Source organism: Dendrobates tinctorius, unplaced genomic scaffold (assembly GCF_039654945.1).
Source record: "Dendrobates tinctorius isolate UK_male_01 unplaced genomic scaffold, ASM3965494v1 ptg000366l, whole genome shotgun sequence".
NCBI lineage: Eukaryota > Metazoa > Chordata > Amphibia > Anura > Dendrobatidae > Dendrobates > Dendrobates tinctorius.
Window position 1 is genome coordinate 4,109,226 of NW_027362032.1, and position 21,280 is coordinate 4,130,505.

The 21,280-nt window shown below is 45.5% G+C and overlaps 1 protein-coding gene and 1 pseudogene across 1 annotated transcript; one reads left to right on the top strand and one right to left on the bottom strand.

Moving 5' to 3' along the window:
• Positions 1 to 21,280, bottom strand: part of LOC141075589 (uncharacterized) — an 82,736-nt pseudogene that overhangs the window by 33,328 nt on the left and 28,128 nt on the right.
• Positions 6,337 to 20,360, top strand: LOC141075625 (uncharacterized). Its single transcript, XM_073562729.1, has 5 exons — positions 6,337 to 6,444; positions 13,923 to 14,072; positions 14,202 to 14,381; positions 14,964 to 15,054; positions 18,795 to 20,360. The coding sequence occupies exons 2-5, from the start codon at positions 13,995 to 13,997 to the stop codon at positions 20,234 to 20,236; spliced, it is 1,791 nt and encodes a 596-aa protein (XP_073418830.1). The 5' UTR covers positions 6,337 to 6,444; positions 13,923 to 13,994; the 3' UTR covers positions 20,237 to 20,360.

Genomic DNA, 21,280 nt, shown 5'->3' on the forward strand with positions numbered 1-21,280 from the left:
CTATGCTGATGACACACAGATCTACATCTCTGGACCAGATATCACCTCCCTACTAACCAGAATCCCTCAATGTCTGTCCACTATTTCATCCTTCTTCTCTGCTAGATTTCTGAAACTTAACATGGACAAAACAGAATTCATCATCTTTCCCCCATCTCACGTGACCCCCCCAACAAACCTATCCATTACAGTAAATGGCTGCCCACTCTCCCCAGTCAAACAAGCTCGCTGCCTCGGGGTAATCCTTGATGCTGATCTCTCCTTCAAACCGCATATCCAAGCCCTTTCCACTTCCTGCCGACTTCAACTCAAAAATATTTCACGAATCCGTTCATTCCTCAACCAAAAATCTGCAAAAACCCTAGTCCATGCCCTCATCATCTCTCGCCTTGACTACTGCAACCTCATGCTCTGCGGCCTCCCCTCAAACACTCTCGCACCCCTCCAATCTATTCTAAACTCTGCTGCCCGACTAATCCACCTGTCCCCCCCGCTATTCCCCAAGCTTCTCCCCTCTGTCAATCCCTTCACGGGTTCCCCATTGTCCAGAGACTCCAGTACAAAACCCTAACCATGACATACAAAGCCATCCACAACCTGACTCCTCCATACATCTGTGACCTCGTCTCCCGGTACTTTCCTGCACGCAACCTCCGATCCTCACAAGATCTCCTTCTCTACTCCCCTCTTATCTCCTCTTCCCACAATCGCATACAAGATTTCTCTCGCGCATCACCCCTACTCTGGAACTCTCTACCACAACATATCAGACTCTCACCTACCATCGAAACCTTCAAAAAGAGCCTGAAGACCCACCTCTTCCGACAAGCCTATAACCTGCAGTAACCACCGATCGACCAAACCGCTGCATGACCAGCTCTACCCTCGCCTACTGTATTTTCACCTATCCCTTGTAGATTGTGAGCCTTCGCGGGCAGGGTCCTCTCTCCTCCTGTACCAGTTATGACTTGTATTGTTTAACATTATTGTACTTGTTTATATGTATACCCCTCCTTACATGTAAAGCGCCATGGAATAAATGGCGCTATAACAATAAATAATAATAATAATAGTATACCCCCAGCTTCGGGCATAGACTCCTCCGTGTATGCTGTATACACCCGTATACCCCCAGCTTCGGTCGCAGACCCCTGTGTACTCTGTATACACCCGTATACCCCCAGCTTCAGTCGCAAACCCCTGTGTATGCTGTATACACCCGTATACCCCCAGCTTCGGTCACAGACCCCGCGTCTCACACTGTATACACCTGTATACTCCCAGCTTCAGTCTCAGACCCCTGTGTGCATGCTGTATACACCCGTATACCCCCAGGTTTGGTCACAGACCCCTCTGTGTATGCTGTATATACCCGTATATCCCCAGCTTCGGCCGCAGACCCCTGTGTATGCTGTATACACCCGTATACCCCCAGCTTCGGTCGCAGACCCCTGTGTACTCTGTATACACCCATATACCCCCAGCTTTAGTCACAGAACCCTGTGTATGCTGTATACACCCGTATACCCCCAGCTTCGGTCACAGACCCCTCTGTGTATGCTGTATACACCCATATACCCCCAGCTTCGGTCACAGACCCCGCGTCTCACACTGTATACACCTGTATACCCCCAGCTTCAGTCTCAGACCCCTGTGTGCATGCTGTATACACCCGTATACCCCCAGCTTTGGTCACAGACCCCTCAGTGTATGCTGTATACACCCGTATACCCCCAGCTTCGGTCGCAGACCACTCTGTGTATGCTGTATACACCCATATACCCCCAGCTTCGGTCGCAGACCACTCTGTGTATGCTGCATACCCACAGCTTCAGTCTCAGACCCCTGTTTGTATGCTGTATACACCCATATACCCCCAGCTTCGGTCACAGACCCCTCTGTGTACGCTGTATACCCCCAGCTTCGGTCGCAGACCCCTCTGTGTACTCTGTATACACCCGTATGCCACCAACTTCGGTCGCAGACCACTCTGTGTACACTGTATACACCCGTATACCCCCAGCTTCGGTCACAGACCCCTGTGTTCACTGTATACACCTGTATATCCCCAGCTTTGGTCGCAGACCCCTGTGTACACTGTATACACCCGTATACCCCCAGGTTCGGTCGCAGACCCCTGTATACGCTGTATACACCTGTATACCCCCAGCTTTGGTCACAGACCCCCCTGTGTGCGCTGTATACACCCGTATACCCCCAACTTCAGTCGCAGACCCCTCTGTGTATGCTGTATACACCTGTATACCCCCAGCTTTGGTCACAGATCCCCTTATGTACGCTGTATGCACCCGTATATCCCCAGCTTCGGTCTTAGACCCCTCCGTGTATGCTGTATACACCCGTATATCCCCAGCTTTGGTTGCAGTCACCTCTGTGTACGCTGTATGTACCTGTATACCCCTAGCTTCGGTTGCAGACTCGGTCGCAGACCTCTGTGTACGCTGTATACACGCTGTATACCCCCAGCTTTGGTCACAGACCCCCCTGTGTATGCTGTATACACGCTGTATACCCCCAGCTTTGGTCACAGACCCCTCTGTGTACGCTGTATAGACTCGTATACCCCCAGCTTCGGGCATAGACCCCTCCGTGTATGCTGTGTACACCCGTATATCCCCAGCTTCGGTCGCAGACCCCTGTGTACGCTGTATACACCCGTATACCCCCAGCTTCAGTCGCAAACCCCTGTGTATGCTGTATACACCGGTATACCCCCAGCTTCGGTCACAGACCCCGCACATCTCACACTGTAGAACTAACGCCGGACACACACGGTAAAACTGCGGTCGTCTGTCTCTCATCTCTCGCACTTATACTGATAACATAAGATGGAGTCAGACGAACCCTCCTACAAAACGTGAGAACAAAGTCATTACTACAGGACTGTGTGAGAAAGGGATTTATTCTACAAGAAACGCTGGGGCCACAAATGAGAGTAACATAATGTCGTTCATCTTCTCTTTCACCATAGATATTGACAGTGAGGGCGACTTCCACTTTGCCGCAATGTGGATTTTAGTGGCCATACATAAGTAGTTTACTAGCTTCTGAAAGGTTTTTGGAAGCCGGGAAGGCCTGGTTCCCAGTAAAAGGGTAGAAGGTTCCAGAACAACCGGTCCACCATACATCTGTGCTATCATAGAATCATAGAATCGTAGAGTTGGAAGGGACCTCCTGGGCCATCTGGTCCAACCCCCTGCTCAAAGCAGGATTCGCTAAATCATCCCAGTCAGATGTCTGTCCAGCCTCTGTTTGAAGACTTCCATTGAAGGAGAACTCACCACTTCTCGTGGCAGCCTGTTCCACTCATTGATCACTCTAACTGTCAAAAAGTTTTTTCTAATATCTAATCTGTGTCTCCTCCCATTCAGTTTCATCCCATTGCTTCTATCAGACACTTCACCTTCTCCGAAAGCCCAGAAACCACCATACAAGACCACCAAATATGTTTCATGTCACCAGATATTCCACAGCCCCTAAAACAGTCTCCCGAGATTTTAGGAAAAATGCTGTGAAATTTTTCCGGTACATAATAAACTCTGTGCAATAGTTTTAAGGATGTCTCCACAAGGGAAGTCTGGTGACTACCTCATGATAGGGTGTCATAGCTACGATACCATTCATCAATTGACTGTTCAAACCCCAGATCCTCCTCCCACTGTAACATATACTTCAATTTTTTATCATTTTGTGGAGAATTTATAGCATAGTAGATCAATGAGATCGTTCCCCTGCCCAAATGGTCATTTAGACATTTATTTTCAAAACTGGTTGCCCTGAGAGTAGTACCGCTCGGGAGGATCTGCTTTGCAAAGTGGAAGATCTGGTTCAGTCGCATTACCTCCCTAACTGGAGGTTCAAATTTTTGAACAAATTCCTGTCTGTCAAGTAAGATATTAAATGGGGAACACAAATGTTTAAGTATATGAATACTTTTCAGCTTCCACCAAGAAAAAATTTGTGGCTCAAGACCTGGCGGGAACATGGGGTTTTGTAATATAGCTGTCAGGGGAGAAGGGCTTGATTGTAAGTTATATTTAAACCGGACTTTCCTCCAAAGAAGCAACGAGTGGACTGTAAAAGGAGCCACATTCATTAACCCCCGTGGAAGTCGGTCTGTGGTCCACATTAGGCCTGATAAAGAGAATGGTTTGGAGAGAAATGATTCCAGAATAACCCATCTCAGACTATTGGGATATGAACACGCACTTATTAATGGAGCAATCTGTGCCGACTTGTAATAAAGTGTAAAATTAGGGAGGGATAAACCCCCTTCTTTACTGTGACAGAACATAAGTTTTTGCACAATTCTGAGTTGTTTTCCGAGCCAAAGAAACTTAGACATCATAGAGTGTAAATGAGGGAACGTTCTGGCTGGTACCATAATTGGGAGGGACCTAAATAGATATAAGAAGCGAGGCAGTGACACCATTTTTAATGCCTGTATTCTGCCGAGCCAGGGTAACTTTGAGGGAGCCCATCTATCCAGGTCCCTCTGGAAGTTTTGGATCAGTGGAGTGTAATTCCACCTAAACAGAGGTGACCTGTTGGCTGTTAAGTTGATACCCAGATATGTGAGATAATGTTCTTTGTGTATAAACCCAAAATGGGAGGCTATATTAGTTTGCTCTGTCTTAGGAAAATTTACAAATAATGCTTCGGATTTATCAATGTTAATCTTTAACCCTGAGATCTTCTCAAATTTATGAAGGAGGGAAATCAAGTGAGGGAGTGTAGTGTGGGGACTTATTAATGTTAGCAGGAGATCATCCGCAAAGAGGCTGACTTTATATTGGTCTCCCATATTCTCAGGGCCCAGGATATTCTGATCTCTCCTTATTGCTTCCACAATGGGTTCCATTACAAGTGCAAAAAGATCCAGAGATAGAGGACAGCCCTGCCTGGTACCCACTGAATATTAATTGGAGGGGGGTGTGGTGACGGGAGTTTTACATAAGCGATAGGGCTATCATATAACAATTGGAGGCACTTTATAAGTTTAGGGGAGAATCCGACTTCCGATAGAACCGTAAAGAGATATGTCCAGGACGCCGAATCGAAAGCCGTCTCAGTATCTAATGCAAGCAGGAGAAGTCGCTTTCGCTGTAGGTTAGTTGTATGAATAATATTTAACGCTCTCCTAATATTATCTGGGGCCTGTCGCGCTGGTATAAAACCAACCTGATCCCGATGGATGAGGTGAGGGAGGATTTTATTGATCCTGTCACAATGGATGTAAAGATTTTGAAGTCAATGTATAAGAGGGATATAGGTCTATAATTTGTGGTGAGATGATCTTTCTTAGGATTAGGGATTACGGTTACATGCGCCACGTAGAACTCAGGGGGCAGCTGTGAGCCATTTAGTAGTGAATTACAGAGGTTTTTATATGTGGTGTCAGCACATCGCTGCATTTTTTATAATATATTGCTGTAAGACCATCTGGCCCCGGGGCCTTTCCTCTTTTTAGTTTTTTGATTGATGAAACTATTTCCTCCTCAGAGATGTGTAAATGGAGTTGTTGTGCCGCGGACTCAGTCAGGTTAGGTAGATGTAGGGTGTGAAGGAATGACTCCAGTAGTGAGGGGGGTGATTGTGGGGCGAATACAAACTCTGGGAGTGTTCATTATAAGTGCTATACATGACATCGGGGTGGGCTGAGGTCTGACCCTTAGGGTCTTTTATAGAGGAGATTATATGCAGTGACTCTCTCATTCTGAGCTTACGAGCGGCATCTTATTAGGCTTATTGGCATGGTGATAAAACGCGGCTTTACTCCAAGTTAGCGCCTCTCCGTTCTGGTGGTGAGAATGGCGTCTAATTGTCATTTCATATCTTGTATTTGTGTAGATAAGTATAGGGGTGAAGAGCGCTGATTGGCCAATTCTAACTTCTGCAGTTTCTCCTCCAGTCTGGGCTGTAATTCAGACCTTTCTTCTTCCTGTCGGCCGATAACTTAATCACAGAACCGGGAATAGATTTTCTGTGCGCGAGTCACATTACTCCAAGTGAGGCCTCCTCCGCTGTGTGAGTTTAGGAGAAATTTGTTATATCTTCTCTAATAGCGGTTACATTAGAGATTTGGGAATTTTAGCTCCTGGTGCGGAGTCGATAGCACAATCATATGCCGCCATATAGTAGACGGCCGGTAACTGGTGAGAATTCCCTCCTGTGTGGGGTCTATTTCCCTCCAGAGAAAGCACACGTTACATTCCACACATAACACTGTGTAGAGAAGGCGGCGCGGGGTAATTGTGCCAGTAGTGAGGGGCGAATAATGGCGGGAATGTCACTGACTGAGGAGAAGGCTCCATGGAGGTCTGCACTCCGGAGATCATGTGACCCCTGACTCCTCCCCTCCTGTGACCTCATCACAGGTCCTGTGCACAGAGCAGCCATATATGTGTGTTTGCGGCTCTGCAGGTTAGTGATGGGCAGTCCGGCTCTTCTTCCTCCTTTCCCCACTTTTCTCCCTCCTGTCCCTTCACTATAAAGCCTGGGCCTCATTATACAGCTGTACAGGGGTCTAGTGAAGGCTTTTTAGCCCCTTTCCTCAGACTGTAGCTCCTGGGAACAGGCCCTCACTCCTGTCCCTTCACTATAAAGCCTGGGCTTTATTATACAGCTGTACAGGGGTCTAGTGAAGGCTTTTTAGCCCTTTCCTCAGTCTGTAGCTCCAGGGAACAGGCCCTCACTCCTGTCCCTTCACTATAAAGCCTGGGCCTCATTATACAGCTGTACAGGGGTCTAGTGAAGGCTTTTTAGCCCTTTCCTCAGACTGTAGCTCCTGGGAACAGACCCTCACTCCTGTCCCTTCACTATAAAGCCTGGGCCTCATTATACAGCTGTACAGGGGTCTAGTGAAGGCTTTTTAGCCCTTTCCTCAGACTGTAGCTCCTGGGAACAGGCCCTCACTCCTGTCCCTTCACTATAAAGCCTGGGCCTCATTATACAGCTGTACAGGGGTCTAGTGAAGGCTTTTTAGCCCTTTCCTCAGACTGTAGCTCCTGGGAACAGGCCCTGACTCCTGTCCCTTCACTATAAAGCCTGGGCCTCATTATACAGCTGTACAGGGGTCTAGTGAAGGCTTTTTAGCCCTTTCCTCAGACTGTAGCTCCTGGGCACAGACCCTCACTCCTGTCCCTTCACTATAAAGCTTGGACCTCATTATACAGCTGTACAGGGGTCTAGTGAAGGCTTTTTAGCCCTTTCCTCAGACTGTAGCTCCTGGGAACAGGCCCTCACTCCTGTCCCTTCACTATAAAGCCTGGGCCTCATTATACAGTTGTACAGGGGTCTAGTGAAGGCTTTTTAGCCCTTTCCTCAGACTGTAGCTCCTGGGAACAGGCCCTCACTCCTGTCCCTTCACTATAAAGCCTGGGCCTCATTATACAGCTGTACAGGGGTCTAGTGAAGGCTTTTTAGCCCTTTCCTCAGACTGTAGCTCCTGGGCACAGACCCTCACTCCTGTCCCTTCACTATAAAGCCTGGACCTCATTATACAACTGTACAGGGGTCTAGTGAAGGCTTTTTAGCCCTTTCCTCAGACTGTAGCTCCTGGGCACAGACCCTCACTCCTGTCCCTTCACTATAAAGCCTGGGCCTCATTATACAGCTGTACAGAGGTCTAGTGAAGGCTTTTCAGCCCTTTCCTCAGACTGTAGCTCCTGGGAACAGGCCCTCACTCTTGTCCCTTCACTATAAAGCCTGGGTCTCATTATACAGCTGTACAGGGGTCTAGTGAAGGCTTTTTAGCCCTTTCCTCAGACTGTAGCTCCTGGGAACAGGCCCTCACTCCTGTCCCTTCACTATAAAGCCTGGGCCTCATTATACAGCTGTACAGGGGTCTAGTGAAGGCTTTTTAGCCCTTTCCTCAGACTGTAGCTCCTGGGAACAGGCCCTCACTCCTGTCCCTTCACTATAAAGCCTGGGCCTCATTATACAGCTGTACAGGGGTCTAGTGAAGGCTTTTTAGCCCTTTCCTCAGACTGTAGCTCCTGGGAACAGGCCCTCACTCCTGTCCCTTCACTATAAAGCCTGGGCCTCATTATACAGCTGTACAGGGGTCTAGTGAAGGCTTTTTAGCCCTTTCCTCAGACTGTAGCTCCTGGGCACAGACCCTCACTCCTGTCCCTTCACTATAAAGCCTGGACCTCATTATACAGCTGTACAGGGGTCTAGTGAAGGCTTTTTAGCCCTTTCCTCAGACTGTAGCTCCTGGGCACAGACCCTCAATCCTGTCCCTTCACTATAAAGCCTGGACCTCATTATACAGCTGTACAGGGGTCTAGTGAAGGCTTTTTAGCCCTTTCCTCAGACTGTAGCTCCTGGGCACAGACCCTCACTCCTGTCCCTTCACTATAAAGCCTGGGCCTCATTATACAGCTGTACAGGGGTCTAGTGAAGGCTTTTCAGCCCTTTTCTCAGACTGTAGCTCCTGGGAACAGGCCCTCACTCTTGTCCCTTCACTATAAAGCCTGGGTCTCATTATACAGCTGTACAGGGGTCTAGTGAAGGCTTTTTAGCCGTTTCCTCAGACTGTAGCTCCTGGGAACAGGCCCTCACTCCTGTCCCTTCACTATAAAGCCTGGGCCTCATTATACAGCTGTACAGGGGTCTAGTGAAGGCTTTTTAGCCCTTTCCTCAGACTGTAGCTCCTGGGAACAGGCCCTCACTCCTGTCCCTTCACTATAAAGCCTGGGCCTCATTATACAGCTGTACAGGGGTCTAGTGAAGGCTTTTTAGCCCTTTCCTCAGACTGTAGCTCCTGGGAACAGGCCCTCACTCCTGTCCCTTCACTGTAAAGCCTGGGCCTCATTATACAGCTGTACAGGGGTCTAGTGAAGGCTTTTTAGCCCTTTCCTCAGACTGTAGCTCCTGGGCACAGACCCTCACTCCTGTCCCTTCACTATAAAGCATGGACCTCATTATACAGCTGTACAGGGGTCTAGTGAAGGCTTTTTAGCCCTTTCCTCAGACTGTAGCTCCTGGGCACAGTCCCTCACTCCTGTCCCTTCACTATAAAGCCTGGACCTCATTATACAGCTGTACAGGGGTCTAGTGAAGGCTTTTTAGCCCTTTCCTCAGACTGTAGCTTCTGGGCACAGACCCTCACTCCTGTCCCTTCACTATAAAGCCTGGGCCTCATTATACAGCTGTACAGGGGTCTAGTGAAGGCTTTTCAGCCCTTTCCTCAGACTGTAGCTCCTGGGAACAGGCCCTCACTCTTGTCCCTTCACTATAAAGCCTGGGTCTCATTATACAGCTGTACAGGGGTCTAGTGAAGGCTTTTTAGCCCTTTCCTCAGACTGTAGCACCTGGGAACAGGCCCTCACTCCTGTCCCTTCACTATAAAGCCTGGGCCTCATTATACAGCTGTACAGGGGTCTAGTGAAGGCTTTTTAGCCCTTTCCTCAGACTGTAGCTCTTGGTCACCATGTGATCTCACCATAACCCTAACAAGCTAATTAAGGTGTGAAACCTTGGTCAAAATTATCTCAGTACACAAATCTCCAAGGGTGCCCAAAGTTTTGCATCGCCCTTTTTTCCTTTTTGCAATTATGAAATTGTAAAAAAGTCTATATATATATATATATATATATATATATATATACTGTATATGTTTTATTATTATTTTAGCCTAAAATACAAAGGCCATGTGTTATCTTAGAGGTTCGGCCTTTTAGAGATCATTTCATCTTCATCTTACTACTGCTCACAATAACAGTCATTTTGACCCGGGGCGCCCACACTTTTACATGCCGCTGTCAATGCTTCATCCCGCTGGTGCTCATTATTTAATAGGGTCTTACTATTAAACTTAATGAAAAGTTCGGTGAATTCCTTTGAGCTGTTATTACTAGAGATGAGCGAATATCGTCGGAGAAGTTGTTATTGGCTAATATCGCTTAGGCCTGTTTTCACACATCCGTTTGTGTCCATCAGTCAAAGTCCGCTGTTTTGCAAAAAAAAACGGATCCGCCATTTTTCTTGACAGATCCGTTTTTCTTCCCATTGAGTTGCATTACTGGTGGATCTTGACAGATGGCCATCCGATGGATCCGTCTTTTTGCGGATCCACCAAAATTTTGAAGTCCGCCGACATAGAATCATAGAATCGTAGAGTTGGAAGGGACCTCCTGGGCCATCTGGTCCAACCTCCTGCTCAAAGCAGGATTCGCTAAATCATCCCAGTCAGATGTCTGTCCAGCCTCTGTTTGAAGACTTCCATTGATGGAGAACTCACCACTTCTCGTGGCAGCCTGTTCCACTCATTGATCACTCTAACAGTCAAAAAGTTTTTTCTAATATCTAATCTGTGTCTCCTCCCATTCAGTTTCATCCCATTGCTTCTAGTCTTTCCTTGTGCAAATGAGAATAAAGCCCGAACGGACCATGCAACGTTTTTTCGGGCGGCAGGATCTGCACTTCTCACTGCGCATGCCCGAAAGACTTCACTCAGCCGGAAATTTAACCCTAAACTCTGTTCTGGCGGCTGAAAAATTTCTCTCGCTCTCTCTCTCCTTCCCCCCTTCCCCGTGCAGCGGTTCCTTTAAAATTCTTCCTTTGACGGATCCGTTAAAATAATGGTCCGGTGACAAACGTTGTGGTCAGTACAGGAACGGATCCGCTATCCGCCATTTTAGCGGATTTTGACTGAACAAAAAACTGATGTGTGAAACAGGCCTTACCGAATAGCTGCATCGGGACCCCGGATCCCTGGAGCGCTCCCGATAATCAGCTGCATGTGTCGCCCTCCATGCAGGTGCTGTGACTATCACACAGCGCGACACACGCAGCTGATTATCGGGAGCGCTCCAGCACACTGAGTCCTGCACACACTGAGGCCCCTGATCATGTGACCCCTGACTCCTCCCCTCCTGTGACCTCATCACAGGTCCTGTGCACACAGAGCAGTCATATATGTGGCGGACACTCGCTGGATCTTCTGCTTTATGGGCCGGTTCCTCCTGTTAGTCCTATTAACCCTTTCGCTCCCTGTCTTCTCCTTTCTGACAGGACAATATCTGAATTCGGATACTGTGACGGGAATATAAGCAATGTGGAAGGAAAAAATGACAATTTTACTTTTTTTCCTCACAAAAATGTGACTTTAGCCCCAGAATTGTCAGCGTAACAAATCCTTATTTCCCCACTGTAGTTTGTAGACTCCATATACAGATCCCTTAAGTGCGAAAAGAGCTGAATTCCCCACTTAAGTTATTGCATTTTGGAAATTGCCCCCACTGGGAATTTATCTCCAGGTAAAGCACAATTGTGTCTCCATGGGGGATGTGCTCACAGCCCAACATCGTGTGGCCTCCAAAGAAATGCCACCCCGCACCATTACTGACCACTGCCAAACCGGTCATGCTGAAGGATGTTACAGGCAGCAGATCGCTCTCCACGGCGTCTCCAGACTCTGTCACGGCTGTCACATGTGCTCAGTGTGAACCTGCTTCCATCTGTGAAGAGCACAGGGCGCCAGTGGTGAATTTGCCAATCCTGGTGTTCTGTGGCAAATGCCAAGCGTCCTGTACGATGTTGGGCTGTGAGCACAACCCCCATCTGTGGACGTCGGGCCCTCAGACCATCCTCATGGAGTCAGTTTCTAACCGTTTGTGCAGACACATGCACATTTGTGGCCTGCTGAAGATCATTTTGCAGGGCTCTGGCAGTGTTCCTCCTGTTCCTCCTTGCATAAAGGTGGAGGTAGCGGTCCTGCTGCTGGGTTGATGCCTTCATACGACCCCCTCCACATCTCCTGGTGTACTGGCCTGTCTCCTGGTAGTGCCTCCAGCCTCTGGACACTACGCTGACAGACACAGCAAACCTTCTTGCCACAGCTCGCATTGATGTGCCATCCTGGATGAGCTGCACTACCTGAGCCACTTGTGTGGGTTGTAGAGTCCGTCTCATGCTACCACGAGTGTGAAAGCACAACCAACATTCAAAAGTGACCAAAACATCAGCCAGAAAGCATTGGTACTGAGATGTGGTCTGTGGTCCCCACCTGCAGAACCACTCCTTTATTGAGGGTGTCTTGATAATTGCCAATAATTTCCATCTGTTGTCTATTCCATTTGCACAACAGCATGTGAAATTGATTGTCAATCAGTGTTGCTTCCTAAGTGGACAGTTTGATTTCACAGAAGTTTGATTTGCTTGGAGTTATATTCTGTTGTTTAAGTGTTCCCTTTATTTTTTTGAACAGTGTATATAGAGAGAGAGATTTTTTTTCTTTACGTTGGAGGGTCCAATTCCAGCTATTGCTGTGGGACCTGTGATTTCTATCTACTCCACTGTGTACAGGATAATAGAGTATAATAAAGTAGTTATGGACGTGACGTAACTAACATTGTGCAGTGACTCTGCTTTCCATATAGTGATGGATATTTCTTGTTGCTGAAACTGTGATATTTTTTCCACTTTAAACCTTTTTTAAACCCCTCTGATCAGTGCGATCATACAACATACAAGCCTCTGATGGCTCCGGTGATGCCCTGTACTACTGTAGTGCCGTGTATCATCACTGCCTGTCAGTGTAATACTAACGCCCCATACACATGAGATCAGAGTTGGCTGAGCGGTCATTTGGCAGACGGCGATCTCTCCCGACTCCCCCATACACACAAATATTCCAGCTTTCCTGTGGTCTGTATGAGAGAGTCGCCTCCAGACTCCTCTAGAGGAGGATTATCTACAGGAAGAACAAACGGATTATCCTCTGAAATTCAGGATGCCAGATCCTTCTCTGCCCTGACATCATCTGTCGGGAGGCCCCCAAATACATTATATGGTCGGCCAAACCCCCCGAAATCAGTGCTTTCATGGAGCTTTAGTCTAATGTGTATGGGGGCGTTATAAGGTAACTTATTGGACGCTGCCTCTGGCCCGGCCAAATAGACCTTCATACATTGCAGCCCAGACACCATTATTAGGCATGTAAGTATCGGAGTAACTAGGACGCCCCATACTATCGAGTACTTGGAGGCAGGGGGCATTCAGCCGAACTCTGTCACACCTTCTTAGATGTCATATTTGCTTTTCACAGCAGCAAGTGGTGAAACTGTCAGGGTTTTTGTTGCCGCCTCATCTGTGCCGTCCCTGCGGTGTACATCTATGTTCTGGGGCCCAAAAAGATTAATTTCCTTTTAATAAATGTTTAACATGTTAAAAATTATAAAATGTATCTTCTGCTTTTTACATATTTTTTTCTTCTTACAAGAATTGTTGGAGCCAATTTTCTTTAGAAACATTTTAATATCGGCTTTTTCTGGAGTTTTTCTTGTAATATAGGAAAGCCTAAGGCCAGAAATAAACCCCATAAATCACTGTACATGGAGACTTTGGGATCAGATCATTTCTGTCCGTTGTGTTTGTGGAAGCAAAAAATCTTTTCTAAAAGCCTCAAACTTCTGTGTGTGACTCAGAGCTGAGATCTAACGTGAGAGAAGATTCCAGTGCGGGGAAGACGGGAAACCTTCATATAGACGGCCGGTGGGGATGGAGGCAGTGACCGACTCTGGCCAAATCTGTCTCTAGAGCCGCAGTAGAAGATGAAGATGTCGTCCTCATCATGAAGGAGTTATTTCTCATGTCACGTGTAATGAATATCTCCTGCAGTATTGCTAATGCCGATTCCAGTGTCGGTAATGAGACGAGAATTAGCGTTATGGAAGATGAGTCTATGAGGAACGTGTTCAGCTGCCGACTCCGAGGAGGAAACTGCTTGTTGTCTGTGGCCTAAATATATAGGTTTTATTAGTAGATGTCAGGGAAGAAAACTAAACCCTGTAAGATAATAAATCTCCTCATATGTTTCCCTTATTATCTCCAGTAATTGTATTATTACACAGGATTCTTATGATGTTACATCGGATCATCTTCTTCTCATTCAGGTCTCTACAATATCGGATCCTCTCAGTGAAGATCTTCTACAGAAGAGAATTTTCCTGATTTACCCATCAAGGATGGATATGGACAGAGACAAGATGGCGGAGAGGATGTTACACCTCACCCTAGAGATCCTCTTCCGTCTCACTGGAGAGGTGAGAGATTCTGATGATGTCACATTACATCATTCTTATCTATGGGAATAAGAGATGGACAGAACTGGAGAGGTGAGGACTCTGGAAATGTCTGGAGTGAGATTTATTAATGTGTCTCTCCATAACCAGGATTACACAGTGGTGAAGAAGACCTCTAGTGATCGCTGTCAGGACCCTGTGTCTGAGGGATGTGGAAGACCCCTGAGCCCAATCACGGGGCCTCCACCTCACCCCCTGATCCATGAGGACATCAATGACCAGAAGATCCTAGAACTCATCTACAAGATGATGGAGCTGCTGACTGGAGAGGTGACACTGCTGGGAATGCTGGGACATTATACAGTAACACTATGAAGGGATCGAGGGGATGACGGTATCATTCTATGTATCAGGTTCCTATAAGGTGTCAGGATGTCGCTGTCTATTTCTCCATGGAGGAGTGGGAGTATTTAGAAGGACACAGAGATCTGTACAAGGACGTCATAATGGAGGTTCCCCAGCCCCTCACATCACCAGGTAATAGGACTAAATACACACGGCCTATAATTATCTGTATGTAAAGAATGAATTCAGTCCCTGTATGTGTTTCCTCCAGATCTGTCCAGTAAGAGGACAACACCAGAGAGATGTCCCCGTCCTCTTCTTCCACAGGACTGTAAACAAGAAGATCCCAGTGCTCCTCAGGATCATCAGGTAGATGGAGAGAAGGTGTCAGGAGATCTCCCCTATGATGTGTAGACGGCTGTGAAGGTCTTGTGCTCAGTCTTGTTTTATCCACCAGTATTATATGTTTTATACTTGTATAATGAGAACGGTGGAGATGGCAGGATTAGAGCTGATCATAGATGGGACTTCTCCATCTGTCTGTGACTTTTACAATATTTGTTTCAGGGTGAAGATCTGACCCATATTAATACTACAGAGACATATGTGAGGGGTGATGAGCGGTGTAAAGAGGAGATTCCCACATATGACTACCCAGGTGAGTAGTAACCACTGAATGCAGAGAAGTCACAGATTCCTCTCAGTCACCGGCTGTGGCTGCTTTATCGGTGGTGTAGTCCGGCCGTATTACCATGATCACCATTTTGCCTCTACACCACAACATTCTCCTCCACCCAAAACTGTTCAAATGACTTTGGGCATTGAAAGACCTTTTTTATAGAACTTATAACCTGGAGTATCCACCTACCCCCTGGGATTAATGTGAGGGTGATCCCTTAAAGCAAGATCTATGTGATTGCTTGTACCTGACCTAATATAGGCCGAGTGCGCGCTTAAAGAGTCACACCGAACACAGAGTTAGATGTCTACTCTTTTCTCAGGAAAGGCTTGCACACAACTGAAGTTTATTCTTATGACAGAGAGACAGGAAATGGGTGTCACACAATCTTCTGAGTAGCCAGTGTCAGTCTATGATAGGTCCATTTCATCTTCACTTCCATATATGGTATCCAGTATCTCAGCTTCTGCATTCCAAGGATTCCTTCCAGGGTGTTGTCTGAAGACACAGACGCCATCTTGGTACACCATATGTGAACTGACTTATATAAGATTTAATAGTTGATTTCCTTAGCCATTCTCTCCTTCACATTAGGAGACACTGATCGTTACCTGCCCAGATCTGTAACTATAAAGCCAAATGACAGCGTACGTAGAATGTGCTGACAAGATAGAAAATCACTTGAAGAAAAATCTTATGCTGGGCCTGTAAGAGAAAGCGGAGGGTAATGATGCTGTTGGCTTCCTAGATCCCTGAGATCTTATCGGATGAATCTTCTCTCCCTTTTGTGCTGCTGAATGTATTATGGTCCCTACAAGACCAGGTCCAGTCTTTCTGGCCAAACTTCCCTTTTATGAGCGACAACAGTAAATGTGCAGTGAGGCCAAGTGTGAATTTCTGTCCAATAGCAGCAGAGTTTCCCTTTATCCTGACTTTTCAATTTGTATTAAAACCAACTAACTTCCAGGAGGATTGTGATAATCTACAGGACAAACATTCCACCGGTGCCCTGATAGATCTCTAAGCTGTGCGTGGCTGATGGCTGTAATATACATTTATTCCCGCCTGCAGGAGATGTGTTGGCTCCAGCCCTGGTGTCATGGAGTCACTCCACGTCATAAATTACATTGTTTCTGATCCTAAGGAATTCAGATTACTGCACAATCTCTCCTGAAATGGGGAGCAATATTATTTTCTCTAATCTTCTGGTCAGGATTCATAGTAGCTCCAATGGTCCACCATAAATGAGGGCAACTCTGGTTTACTGTTGTGTAATCTGTATTTGTAGCTTTCAGTTAATGAGATTCTCGTGCTCTGGGGTGGGGCTGTGGGTGGGGCTTTATGTGGTGCTCTGATTACATATTCATCTGTATTGGCTTATGACAGGTCGCTGACCCCTCACTGACCTGCCCCCATTATTACATAATGCATATAATAGCATTGATATTATTGGTGATAATGCCTATAATATTGTGGCTATTGTGAGGCTTACAAAAAAATTACATCCAGCAAAATGACACCACCGGCCCCTGTCCAGTAGCCTCTATCTCTTACTTATAGATGCTACTGTGCAGGCGCCGCCATGACCGGTGACATTTTGCTGGATGTAGTTTTTTTTCTAAGCCTCACAATAGCATATTGTGCCCAGCTTGTGTCTCTGGAGACCTCTCCCCACCTACCCCCGGAAATTGTTAAGTCAGCTCTACTCAAATGTGTCTGTCACTAAATAAACCAAATGCTTGAATGTCAAAACAGTTAAAAAACGTGGTTCTGTGTGGAAGATTGTAAAGCCGTCATGGAGGCATAAGGCTGGCAGTGATGGGCATTGTGGGTAATAATAGCGGGGATCATGCCTCATTCCTCTCTAGGAACATACACGACATCTTCTCTGGGGGTTCTTTCTTGTTTCAGTTACTGGGATGAGTGCAATAAAATGTCGCTCAGTGAGTCTTCTCACATCTTCAGATTCTAAAGGATTGGCGGGGACAAAATTATCAAAAACAAGATTTTCAGTGACCTTTTCCTTATAATCAAGGAAAGTATCTGCATTTCCGGCTTTTTTGTATAACACAAAAGAATTATATGTGGCCACCTGAAACAAATACATGACTAACTTTTTATACCAGACATATGATTTTCTTGATACCTGGTATGGCTGTAGAACCTGATCTGCAAGGTCCACACCCCATATATTTGTTGTAGTCAATGACAGACACAGGTTTTGGAGTAGTGGATCCCTGTTGGTCTGCAGTGGCCCTTGTGGCATCTGTGTGGATCGAGCTCAGGATAAAAATATCATTTTTATCCTTATACTTAAGGGCAAGCAGCTCTCCATTGTGTAAAGCCCCTGACTGCCCCTTTCAGAACTTTTTGCTGACCAATGATTGTGGAAACCCCTGACGGTTTTTCCAAATGGTCCCACAAGCCCCTATGTTATGTTCAACCAGACTTTTAAATAGGGGTATGCTGGTGTAGTAGTTGTCAACATACAGATTGCAGCCTTTTTGTAAAAAAGGAGTTATCAGCTCCCAAACGATTTTTCTGGATGTCCGCAGATAAGTAGGGTGTGACTTGAACAGGGCGGTTGGACCAATAGGACTGAATGCTCATTTCTTTAACAAGCCACATAGCGAATGTAAGTCCTAAAAATGTTTTAATTTCTAGGATATTAGTTGGTGTCCACAAATTTGACCTAGCATAATAGGATCGTGGATTCTGGTTGATGAATTGGGACACATATAAATCTGTAGGACAATATGCTCTAGCAAGCTATCGGTCAGAAACAAACTAAAAAAATAATTGGTCCCAAATTTTCCACCTCCACATTTATACCAGGAATGGCATTACAATGAGGGATGAATGGAGTAGCCGAATCCGAAGCCTCCCATCTGGGAAATGCTACATCAAGAGGCAAAGCCCCTTGGACATTGGTGTGCGCCAATTCACGAGCACTAGGGACAGCGCTAGTACTGGGCATTGTTCCCTGAGTTGGAGACATTTCTCCAGAAGCGCTATTTGTCCTCCTTGTTGTACTGGTCCTTGTGTGTGAGGATGGACCAGAATCACTGCTCATTTCTGAGCTATCACTGTCGCTGCCACTAAAGCCCTTGAAATCCACATCGCCATCTGACACTGCACTTTCTTCACTGTCAGAACATAAAAGTGCATAAGCCTCCTCTGCACTATAATACTGACGGGCCATTTTATTTGTTTTTATTTCTTTTTCCGGAAATAGAAATCTCTGACATGACTGACGTGACCAAATTATTGGGGAGACAATTGAGAAAAGCCTAATTCTTTAGCCTAACAGTAACTAACTTTAGCATGACCCTAACCCTAACTTTAACCTAAAAGTAACCCTAACTTTACCCCAACACTAACCCTAACTATAGCACTAACTGTAGCCTGCCTTATCTGTTTTTCTATTGACAAATTATGGACCTGAGTGGGGACTTATTTTTTGTGAGATAAGAATTGGTATTATTTTTGCCTACATATCATTGATTGGTTTCTTTTTATTTGATATTTGGGAGGCAGAATGAACAAACAGTTGAACACCGCACACTAGTGGTTCATCCAACAAGGTTTTCTATTAGACTGTGAACAGTTATTGTCTTGGTAAATAATTAAAGTTTTTTACATAGCTTGCCATTTTTATGGACAGTTTAAGTAGAAATGTTTAAAAATATAAAACTCAAGGATGTTTTTTATCTTAGCAGATGACTGTACCAGGAGATCAGAGGGACAGCTGACATCTTCAATTTTTAAATCTGATAATCTTGAGATCCTACAAGATACAACTGAAGTGAATGCCATTACTCCAGATATACCATCATCCATTTACAGCAAAGATCTGTCATCTTATCCTATGAAACAGGTCCCATCTTCTGATTCATTACTGACTACTAAGGAAAATAAAAGTCACAAAAGAGGCAGTAAAAAACAAACTGCTCCTAAAGCAAAAAAGTCATTTTCATGTTCAGAATGTGGGAAATGTTTTAACAAGAAATCTCATTTTGTTACTCACCAGAGAACTCACACAGGAGAGAAGCCTTTTTCATGTTCTCAATGTGGGAAATGTTTTATCGATAAATCAGAATTGGTTGGGCACCAAAGAACTCACACAGGGGAGAAGTCTTTTTCCTGTTCAGAATGTGGGAAATGTTTTAACTGGAAATCACAATTGGTTAATCACCATAGAACTCACACAGGGGAGAAGCCTTTTTCCTGTTCAGAATGTGGGAAATGTTTTATCAATAGATCAGAAGTGGTTAGGCACCAAAAAACTCACACAGGGGAGAAGCCTTTTTCCTGTTCATTATGTGGGAAATGTTTTAACCGGAAATCAGATTTGGTTAATCACCATAGAACTCACACAGGGGAGAAGCCTTTTTCCTGTTTGGAATGTGGGAAATGTTTTAACAAGAAAGAGCATCTTATTAGTCACCATAGAATTCACACAGGGGAAAAGCCTTTTCCATGTTCAGAATGTGGGGAATGTTTTAACCGGAAATCAAATTTGGTTATTCACCATAGAACTCACACAGGGGAGAAGCCTTTTTCCTGTTCGGAATGTGGGAAATGTTTTAACAAGAAAGAGCATCTTATTAGTCACCTTAGAACTCACACAGGGGAGAAGCCTTTTTCCTGTTCAGAATGTGGGAAATGTTTTAACAGTAAATCAGATTGTGTTAAGCACCAGAGAATCCACACAGGAGAGAAGCCTTTTTCCTGTTCAGAATGTGGGAAATGTTTTAACCGGAAATCACAATTGGTTAATCACCAGAGAATTCACACAGGGGAGAAGCCTTTTTCCTGTTCAGAATGTGGGAAATGTTTTGTCAACAAATCAGAATTGGTTAGGCACCAAAGAACTCACAGAGGGGAGAAACCTTTTTCATGTTCAGAATGTAAGAAATGTTTTATCCGGAAATCACAAGTGGTTAATCACCAGAGAATTCACACAGGGGAGAAACCTTTTTCATGTTCAGAATGTAGGAAATGTTTTAACCGGAAATCAAATTTGGCTAATCACCATAGAACTCACACGGGGAAGAAGCCTTTTTCCTGTTCAGATTGTGGGAAATATTTTAACCAGAAAGTGCTTCTTGATCGCCATCAGAGCAGTCACACAGAGGAGAAGCCTTTTTCATTTTCTTAATGTGGGAAATATACTTGGAAATCAAGTGTTAATAAACATCAGAGACGTCACATAGGGGAGAAGCCTTTTTTATGTTCATAATGTTGGAATAGTTTTAACCAAAATTAAATCTTCTTAAATGGGTTGTCTCTTGTCATTCCTCATGTTTGCTGACAAAAGGATAAAACTAAACTTTATTAATTCCAAATCTAAAACTATACCCATAATTTGCCCCTGAAGGTTAGTCAATAGATGACTAATAGAAAAAACATATATCCCACAGTTCAGTATATAGGGTGAGGTGACGTGTACACACTCACTCTCCAAGCCTCTCATTTCTATGGGTTTCATCGTCCTCGCCAAAGGTGACTCATCAGGAGACTATTTAATATTGACCTATATTCAAGCAAGACTATACAAAAAAACTAAAATCATGTATCATGTTATCCAAAACAGTCAGAAAACTAGCCACATATTGGCAGATCCCAGACCTCAAACTATATACTTGGTAAGTTTATAAGCCACTCCAGTGTCAGGAATAGATAGTGTGTGAAAATACAGTACAGATGCTTGTGTTTTTTCTCCTATAGGGACTGCCCTAGTTTGGTATTGTAACTGCTGTTACTGTATATACTCGCGTATAAGCCGAGATTTTCATCCCATTTTTTTGGGCTAAAAGTCCCCCTCTCTGCTTATACATGAGTCATAAATGCCAGAAGGTTGGCGGAGGAGAGGGAGCGGGGGGGTGTCAGATCATACTGACCCACCCCTGGCGTGTCTCTGCAGCCCCCCTGCTTGTCCCATGCTCTCAGGCACCTTCCTTCATTGGTCACGTGGTACCGCTCATTAAAGTCATGAATATGTGCATATTCATGACTTTAATGAGCAATACCACGTGACCGCTGAAGGCAGGCGTGAGAACAGGGCTGCAGAGACCGCGCCAGGAGGGGGTAACTATATGCGATATTCACCTGTCCCCGTTCCAACGCTGCTTGCCGCTGTTTGCTGGGTCCTCTGTCAGTGACATTCAGGCAGCAGAGGGTGCGATGATGTAGTTAGTGTGCG